The 10,000-nt window shown below is 35.2% G+C and overlaps 1 protein-coding gene across 3 annotated transcripts in view; it reads left to right on the top strand.

Moving 5' to 3' along the window:
* The window catches only part of LOC137641549 (protein spaetzle 5-like), a 17,959-nt gene that overhangs the window by 907 nt on the left and 7,052 nt on the right, over positions 1–10,000 (top strand). The window contains exons 2-3 of one of the 3 annotated variants that reach the window (XM_068374214.1): positions 270–437; positions 1,563–1,616. In XM_068374214.1, the coding sequence (XP_068230315.1) occupies positions 270–437; positions 1,563–1,616 (222 nt within the window). The remainder of the gene's footprint in view (positions 1–269; positions 438–1,562; positions 1,617–10,000) is intronic. The other 2 variants (XM_068374215.1, XM_068374217.1) reach the window with 2 other exon arrangements.

Below are 10,000 nucleotides of genomic sequence, written 5' to 3' on the forward strand. Positions count from 1 at the left end.
TAACTCTTTATTGAATAATACTATTGCATTAGATATATCCTCCAATGATATTGATAACGTTGTAGATTTAAATCATCTTTGTTATTTTTCCAAAATTATTTACTCCTGGTAGACCTTAATGAAGCCCTTTACCATTATATTCCTTGCTCTTTCAACATTCAGTTATTATAATCACCCATGCAATTCAACTCATCGTGAAAAAAGTCCTTCAGTCAAGCCCCTTTAGTTATAAAAGGAGAAATTGATAACAACTATTTTCTACTTTGAAGAAGGTATAACGGAAAAGAGGAACCTTGCAACATTGGAATACCCAACACTGGTGATGTGAGCACTTCTTGCAAACAGAGGTTTATCTCCAGGAGAATGCTGGTTGTGGGATCTAACCAGATTGAGCCCGAAGAAGTGCTGATGCCCTCATGCTGCGTTTGCTATATTCGGTAGGTATAGAATTGGTGCCATTCTGAATCATAAGGTCTATGTTAAGGTATAGTTCTATTGGTGACCTCAGTTAGAGAAAGTAAGGAGGATTCAGAAATCTTATAACTTGGAGCAAGAATAGTGAATAAAAAGAGTGTCCGGATACCCTTAGAATTCTGGCTTCAGGTAGGATAGATATAGACGTAGATTATGGTTTTCCCTGTTATAAATGATTATGATATTCGAAAAACTATATTGGAACTATATTGGAGTTGTTCTTCTCTCAAGCATTGGTCCCATTTCTCGATGATTTACACTGATTTGTGCCAATGCACCAAGGCTAATAAATCTTGGTGGATTATGGTCTGTCAGCTTACCAAATGTTAATTTTCGTGATGATCACTATTGTATTATATATCTATAATGCCCGTACAATGTGCCTCAGTATTGGTAAGATGCCAGCCTTGTTTGATATAGACTGTAAAATTTATCAGGGGGACAGTCAATGTATTAGAGAAGACTGAAATGGTATGGCCATGTCATGAGAAGAGAAGATGAACACGTCTGTTGGAAATTTGAGGTTCCTTCTCAAAATCCTAACAAGCACAGAATTTCAGTTCCATAAATTCCTTGGCTGCTTTGCAACAATATAACTCCACAAAAAGTTTCATTTACTGCTCCAAGGGAGGTCACTCAAGTATTCTCAACACAGAAATAATAAGTTCCTTATCTGGAAGATATTTAAAGTTCCCATTGCTACCCAGCCATCAGGCTGGAAATGAAAATAAATAGAAATTTATACTTATCTGGAAGCTAGCCAAATCTGCAGGTAAGAGGAAAAGTGGTCTTGTCCCTCTGTATGGGTTTAATTTAATATACATACTTTACTGTACAATGTAATTAATAAAGATGCATATGTATACACAAATACATACATAAGTAATTGTATCATATTTTAATACTCGAGATATTAGTAAGTTTGCGTTGCTGAAATTGATTTATTCTTACGGTTACATCGCGGATAGAATTACTGTTAGTTAATTTTGTATCTGTACATCATTCTGATTTATATATGCAACTATAATGATTAAGGCAATCAAATTGAATATCTTTAAAACAACTATGTTTTTATTTTATTTCCACAGCCGCAACGATTTCGGCAAATACTCCAGCAGAAAGTTAATACCAAATAGAGACCGGTAAATTCATTATTTGAGTTAATCTTTTGTAGATAATTTTGGCTTGTTTGACTCAACTGCACACTTTTGAGTGACACACCAGCACTAATGCTTGTTTTCTGTATTTCAGTGTTGTAGAGTAGTGTTGCTTTATTACTTTAATCCCATAGTTTATTCTATAATATTGTGTCGAATGGAAATTTGTCTAACAACTCCTAGTGATGGCGCCAGACTACAGTTTGGATGTAAGTTGAGGGATAAAGTGGTTTCCCCTTTTCATAGTGAAGTTGGTTGACGAAGGGATGTGTCTATGTCTAGTCTCGTGACTGAGATTTCAAAAAGACATATTTTTATCCAGAACTCTAGATCACGATCACCGAAGACCAATGATTATGTCTTTGGAGTCAATTTCTAGTATACAGTACATTCAATGGTGATGTTTATAGTGTGTCTATCCGAAGTAACAAAACTATTTTTTTTAAAGTCACGTTTGGAGCCTATAAGTCTTTAATAAATACTTTTCATTACTCAAAATGATACCTATGGTTTAAAAAAAAAGAAAAAAAAAAAAAAAAAAACAGCCTTAAAGGCTTAATGATAAAACTGAGGAAAAAAAAATTCGTCGGTATTTTATCTGTCCAGATATGGCCCGGTGTAAAGGATTCAAGTTACCCCCCGTTTCAAATTACCCCCCGGTGACTTGAAACCGGTTTCAGATTACCCGGGGGGGGGGGGGGTAGTTTGAAACCGGTTTCAAGTTACCCCCTCTGTTTTCAAGTTACCCCCTCATCAGAATGATAAATAATTCATGTGACATCGCAAATATGTATCATGCATTTATTGTTGGCTTCGCAGCAGTAGGAAAAGTAGTTTAATCTGGTATTTAAGACCAAAATTTTAGTATTAGTGAATTATATGACACGTTAAAAGTCACAGACTGTAATTCAAGGTTTTGTGATAAAGGCGAGGTAAAATTTTATTTTATTTCTGTTCGTGTGATTGTTGATATTTTCGTATTTAAGACCTAAAGTGTCATATAATTCCCTAATTCACAATATTTGAATTTACAGACTTTCATTTAAGGTTTAGTGATCACGGCGAGGTAAAACTTTATTTTATTTCAGTGTGCGCGTGATTGTCGAGATTTTATTTTTTTTTAATTTTTAATTAACTGGCCTTATGTTTCAATTAAACACAAACTATGACGCATCTAACTTTATACAAAACAATTATTAAGTAAAAAAAGATAGATATTACCCGTAAAAATATTTGAAATCAAAACCATCATAATGAACCCTGTTTTAGCATTACATGGAAAAAAATATTTACTAAATTAAATATTAAGAAAAAAAAAATGGGAAAATGTTAATGACATTGTTAAATTTGGAATTGACCAAACAATAAAACGTGTCACAGATGCAGCCAACTTATAAAAAACGACTTTGTTTCAGATTTGCAAGGTAAATTGGGTCAAGGGTATTAAGCATACTGATAACATTATAAAGGAAGACATGAAAATGGTCTGAATGAACTAATTTATTGAATCTTTTGTGATAGCACTAACTTCATCTGACGAAGTCACCATAACCACGTTTGCTAATATAACCTTTGTTGTAAAGAAATTAATTTTGTCGATTAATTAAATAAATTCTAAAACAATACAATCACCTACGTAAATATACCATATTAAACATAGTTAATTAAATCCTTTGTAAAGAATCCTGTCTTTTGATAATCAATCAGAATTGAGAAATGAATTCATTTGATATCAAAATTAAGATTATTTCTGTTAGTATGATAATCGTTTTATAACAATTTTGCTATTTGTTATATTAAGAGATTCAACTTGTCACCACGTGGTTGCAAACAAAAAGAACGAAGGAAACAATCTAGGGAGAGTATCAAATTAAAGGATTATATTCTTAGACCGTTCAAATCCGGGTGAATGACTTATTAGTTGACCCTTTTCTCCTATTCTTGGCTCGCCCATAGATTAAAGCGGTCAAGCCAGGTGTGCTTTGAAAATGACCCAAGAGAACTGGCAATGCCGCTATTGGGCTCCGAGTTTGCTCTTAAAATGGTTTGACCATACCCATAGTTGCAATATAACAATAGAACTCCTTGTGTCCATATATCTCTTTGTTTATTCATTTATTCTGTCACTGATAATGCATAGTAACTTCGTAGTATTTGGATGCTATGCACGTAAAAAATGAAAGCTCAAATATAAATTACAAACATGCATGTCGTCGTGCAGACAGAATTAACGTTGTGTAAGCTACTGTTAGCTCGATTCATTTTAAACCAGAGGACATTAAAGATGGTATGAAGTCTCGATTACTAGGTATTGCTGTTTTGTCATTTGATGAAATGAGTAATAATTACACTATTCGGACTGTGTGCGGTGGGATTGTGTGTATATATTTTTTTCTATACAATTTTTTGCCTTTAGAGACTAACACAGTCTCTGGGTCACATGGGCCACGTGTCTGACCCCATTTCGATTTTTTATTATTGCAGACCACGTGTCTAACTAACTAATTTTTATCAATTTGAATTACATTTTTATGATTCCATTTTGTCTTTGTTAAGATGTCCGTTTCTTTAATGTAAATTTGTGAATAAATCAATATTAGGTTAATTAAACCTTCTTAGTATTTTTGCTCCCTCATTTATTTAATGTTTAAACTGGGAATATTTGAAGAGTAAGTCTATAGGTGGTAACAGCGAGGAACTTTGCATTAATATATTTGCTTCTAAAATGGTAAAGATCCTTATCTTTAAACTTTTAAACTACTTTACATCACTGCTCCCATTTTGGATTTTGTCTGATTACATTAACGTAAAATACCTGTCCAGCATTTCATTGGGGTAGCTGGGACGGAGCCAGAACAGAGCCTGAGAATGAGATGACTATAGACCTGACAAAGCTAGAGTAGGCCATAAATTATTGTTAATCCTACGTGTGGAGTTCTTCGGCCTCTGGACAGTAAAATTTCCCCCTTTTGCATTTAAAGAGTGATGGTTAGTGAATTGTGACAGTAAAGTATTAGCAGGGTGTTTGTGCCCCGAGAGTAAGTGCTCATATCCTCCCCTGTTGAACTTTATGTAACTGTTATAAGGAGACTTTCCCGGACTAAGTTCCCACTCAGAACACACCATCAAAAATTCTCCACACGAGTGGTCCTTCGAACCGGATCTTTTACCTTTGACTTGTGAAGCATTAACGTAATTAATCAGCTTGATTAAGCATATAGTAACTCGCTATATCACTTACCCACACGCACACAGCCAGTTTGTCGAATGAGTAAGGCCCAGACTTTAATTGGGAAGAGAAATTTGTAATCATTATGATCATTTTGTATCGACCACGTGTTTAAGGAAAGAGCTACGTAACCAGGTTAATAGGTTGGCCAGGGCACCTGCCGCCCGTTGAGATACTACCACTAGAGAGGTATTGGATCCTTTGACTGGCCAGACAGTAATGCATTGGATCCCTCTTTCTAGTCACGGCTTATTTTTTCTTTGCCTACACTTACACAGAATAGTCTGGCCTATTCTTTACATATTTTCGTCTTTCCTCATACATCTGACAACAATGAGATACTTAACACTTCTTCACCCAAGGGGTTAATTACTGTACTGCAATTTGTTCAGTGTACTTTCCTCTTGGTAAGGGTAGAAGAGACTCTTTAGCTATGGTAAGCAGCTCTTCTAGGAAAAGGACACTCCAAAATTAAACCATTGTTCTCTAGTCTTGGGTAGTGCCATAGCCTCTGTACCATGGTCTTCCACTGTCTTGGGTTAGAGTTCTCTTGCTTGAGGGTACACTCGGGCACACTATTCTATCTTATTTTTTTTTTCTTCCTCTTGTTTTTTTGAAATGGTGTGTTGGGCAGGCTTAATAGAAGGGCCATGGATGCCTGGTGGTTTATCAAGAGGTTGTCTTTTCCTTTTTCTGATTTTTTCTTCTCAAAACCATCCTTACTGTCCTCCCTTCAGTTGAAGTGGCTATCCTGGAGGGTATTTAGCTTGCATGGTGTATCGGCTCCTCCATGTTGACCAGTTTTTCCGACTTTTTATAATAGTCTATGGGTATCATCAATCACTTTTTTTATTATTCTGTATATATTGTTTTTGTTATAATTCTTGTTAATCTAGTTTTCAAGTATGATGTCTCTTTTTTTATTTCTATTAATTCTTATGCTGTCTGGAGACATTGAGCAAAATCCGGGACCAGTACGTCCTAGATTTCGTCAATGTCGTCTTCTGTATTGCAATATTCGTGGTCTTCATGCAAATATCCAAGACCTTACAGTTGCGTCCAGACAGTATGATATTCTTTTGTGCTCAGAAACTTTGGTTTCTAATATGAGGCACTCATCTGAGCTCCTTATAACTGGTTTTAAGAAGCCAATAATCCTGAAACGTGATGCCATTCCTAGGGCCAGGGGAATGGCGGTGTATATTAGGACCGAGTACCCTGCTTCTCATAAGTCCTGCTATCAATGTGGATGTCATGAGATTCAGGTAATAAAAGTTTGTGGCAGGCATAACAACTTTTATTTGTGTTCGATCTACCGGAATCCAGACATGGATGATTCTATCTTCGATTGTCTTCTTACCATTATGGCTAAGATACAAGAAGATGATAGAAAGGCTTCTTTTGTCTTTGTTGGTGATTTTAATGCTCACCATAGGGAGTGGTTAAGTTCTATCTCTCCTACCGATCGCCATGGCTTAAGAGCTTTAGACTTTGCCTCTGAATCAGGCTGTGAGCAAATCATAAATGAAGCTACTCACAGGTCTGGTAATTGCTTGGACCTCGTATACACTGACTCCCCTGGCGTTATAACTAGTAAGGTTGATTCTCCAGTCGGGACTTCTGATCATGCCTTGATTTCATTATTAGTGAAGACTGAGCAGCCTGTCCCTGATATATCATATTCCTGTAAAATTTATATGAAATCCCAAGCAGACTGGAATGGGATTTTGCATGATCTTTTGTGCTTGAATTGGTCACAATTATATAATAGTGTAGATCCTGTTGTCTCTTTGAATGAGAATCTAGTCAACATAATTGATAGGCGTATCCCTTCTCGTGTGCTAAGGTACCGAATGAAGGACAAACCGTGGTTCAATGATGATTGTAGACGTGCTTATTTGGAGAAGCAGGAGGCCTATCACCTTTGGAAGGGTAACAGATCAGATTTGACCTGGAACAACTATACTCAGCTTCGAGCTTTTGCTCAGAGAGTTTATGCCTCAACTGAAAAGGAGTACAATTTAATCATAAAAGAAACCCTCTCTGGTACAACTCAGGAACATAAATGGTGGTCTACCCTTAAATCTGCACTCTTTGGTGTAGATGCAACAGTTCCTCCTTTACTTAAACCAGATGGCTCAGTCACTCACTGTCCAAAGGAAAAGGCAACCCTTTTGGCTGATGTTTTTGACAGTAAACAGAGTAATGAAAAACTTGAACTTCCTCATTCCTGTTTTCCTGAGGCTAAACTAACTAGTTTAGCTTTTCGATCTCGTGAGATTAAAGCTCTGTTGATGGACCTTGATGTTTATGGAGGTGTAGACCCAAATGGTATTTTTCCTTTGTTTTTTATAAAGACAGCAGATTTCTTAGCTCCAAAGTTATCTGTTATTTTGCGCAAGTTAGCAAGAAGAGGAGCTTTTAGCACTTGTTGGAGAATTGGTAATGTTACTCCTCTAAGTAAATGTGTTTGTGGTAGCTCATCTCCCACTGATTACCGCCCAATTTCCATACTCCCATATTATCTAAAGTTTTTGAACGTCTTCTGGCAAAACGTCTTAATAGGTTTGCTGAAGCTAATCATCTATTCCCTAGTTTGCAATTTGGTTTTCGTAAAGGCCTTGGAGCATGTGATGCCCTTCTTACAATCTCCAATGCAGTACAGAAATCCCTTGATTGTGGTCGTGAAGTTCGTATGATTGGCCTTGATTTTAGTGCTGCCTTTGACCGTGTTAATCATGAGGCCCTTGTTTTCAAACTGAAACAGTTGGGAGTGGGTGGGTCGTTTCTTAGCATTATTATTGATTTTTTAAGTAGTAGATCTCAAAGAGTAGTTGTTGATGGGCACCATAGTGAGTATAGGAATGTGATATCCGGTGTTCCACAGGGTAGTGTTCTTGGCCCATTACTTTTCATACTATATACACATGACATGTGGTTTGGCCTAGAAAATAAGCTTGTTGCATATGCAGATGATGCTACTCTCTTTGCATCAATTCTATCCCCTGAATGTAGACCTGGGGTTGGTGAATCCCTTAATAGAGATTTAGCTAAAATTAGTGCATGGTGCAAGTTATGGGGTATGAAGTTGAATCCTAACAAAACTCAAAGTATGATTGTAAGTAGGTCAAGGACGGTGGCTCCTCAACATCCGGATCTCAGTATTGATAATGTTTCTTTAAATTTGTATGACTCTTTCAAAATTTTAGGTGTGATTCTCGACAGCAAATTTACTTTTGAGAAACATATAAGGTCTGTGTCTTCTTCAATTGCACAAAAAATTGGCTTATTGAGAAAGTCTTTTAAGATATTCGGTGATCAATCTATTCTGAAGAAGTGTTTTAATTCTTTTATTCTACCTTGTTTTGAGTATTGTTCTCCTGTCTGGTCTTCAGCTGCTGATTCTCATCTTAATTTGTTGGACAGAAACTTACGATCTATTAAATTTCTTATTCCTGATCTAGATATTAATCTCTGGCACCGTCGTTCAATTAGTTCATTATGCATGTTGCATAAGATTTTTCATAACTCTGACCATCCTTTACATTCAGATCTCCCTGGACAATTCTATCCTGTTCGTAATACTAGGCTGGCAGTTAATTCTAATAGCCAGGCCTTTTCCATCATAAGACTCAATACTACGCAGTACTCTAGAAGTTTTATTCCAGCTGTTACCAAGTTGTGGAATGATCTTCCTAATCGGGTTGTTGAATCAGTAGAACTTCAAAAGTTCAAAGTTGGAGCAAATGCTTTTTTGTTGACCAGGCGGACATGAGTCTTTTTATAGTTTATATATGACATATTTGTTTTTGACGTTGTTAATAGTTTATATATGACATATCTGTTATGACGTTGTTACTTTTTTTAGAATGATTTACTGTTAATTTGTTCTCTTCAGTTATTTATTTCCTTATTTCCTTTCCTCACTGGGCTATTTTTCCCTATTGGAGCCCCTGGGCTTATAGCATCTTGCTTTTCCAATTAGGGTTGTAGCTTGGATAGTAATAATAATAATAATAATAAGAAAGAATGGAGCTATGACAAAGGGGCAGAAGTGTTATATAAACCGCATGGAAATGTACAGGTGACCATGAGGCGAGGTCTTTTTTTTTTCTTTATGATACATTTCAGGTAAAATTCTTAAACATTTTATGACACCGTTTTTCAATAATTTTCCATTTCGAGATCAACAACAGAGAAAAAAAAATCCATACACGAATCCATCACTTACTATTCTGGAAGATGGTTTAAATAGGATTTGATTTAGCCCATGATCACACACAGCTGTCTGCCTTTAGGCTAAAATCAGTAACAACAGTTGTGAGATTAACACAAGCTGTGTTCAATGTCATCCGTAGAGGGCTATAAAGTGTACCGACTTTTCCGTAGTCCAGGTGTTTTCGTATACAAACAACCAATGTAAGTACAGTAGAAGCAAACAGCATGTACTGTACCATGTTTTATTAAAACTGTTATAATTGCTTATAATCTTGCTTTATTAAAAGTGTCAATTATTTACAGATATCATGAATGATATAGTATTTACAACATACATACAAATACAGATACATGTATTATATATATATATATATATATATATATATATATATATATATATATATATATATATATATATATATATATATATATATATATATATATATATATATATATATATATATATATATATATATATATATATATATATATATATATATATATATATATGTATATATATATATATATATACATATATACTTATGATCGATATGTTGATTATACCTTATATAATATTTGCTTGCAATATAATTATGAAATATTTCAAATAATGGAAAAAATAACCGTCAAAATCAAATTTCACCTCGTCTTCCTGTCTCGGTCAAATATGCGCCCATGACTGATAATGGAATATCCGACATTTATTAGCTTAGCTATAAACATAAGACGGATAAAGGCTGGATATTAATAAACGATACCAATAGGTGAAACAGTACATGTATATACATATTACCTAATGATTGTGTTGACCCTGATCAAAAGCAATTTATTAATATTCATAAATGATGAGATCCTGCGCAAAAACGAGGGGGGTAATTTGAAACCAGGGGGTAGCATAAAACCGGTTTCAAATTACCCCCGG

Source organism: Palaemon carinicauda, chromosome 5, assembly GCF_036898095.1.
Source record: "Palaemon carinicauda isolate YSFRI2023 chromosome 5, ASM3689809v2, whole genome shotgun sequence".
NCBI classification, from domain to species: domain Eukaryota; kingdom Metazoa; phylum Arthropoda; class Malacostraca; order Decapoda; family Palaemonidae; genus Palaemon; species Palaemon carinicauda.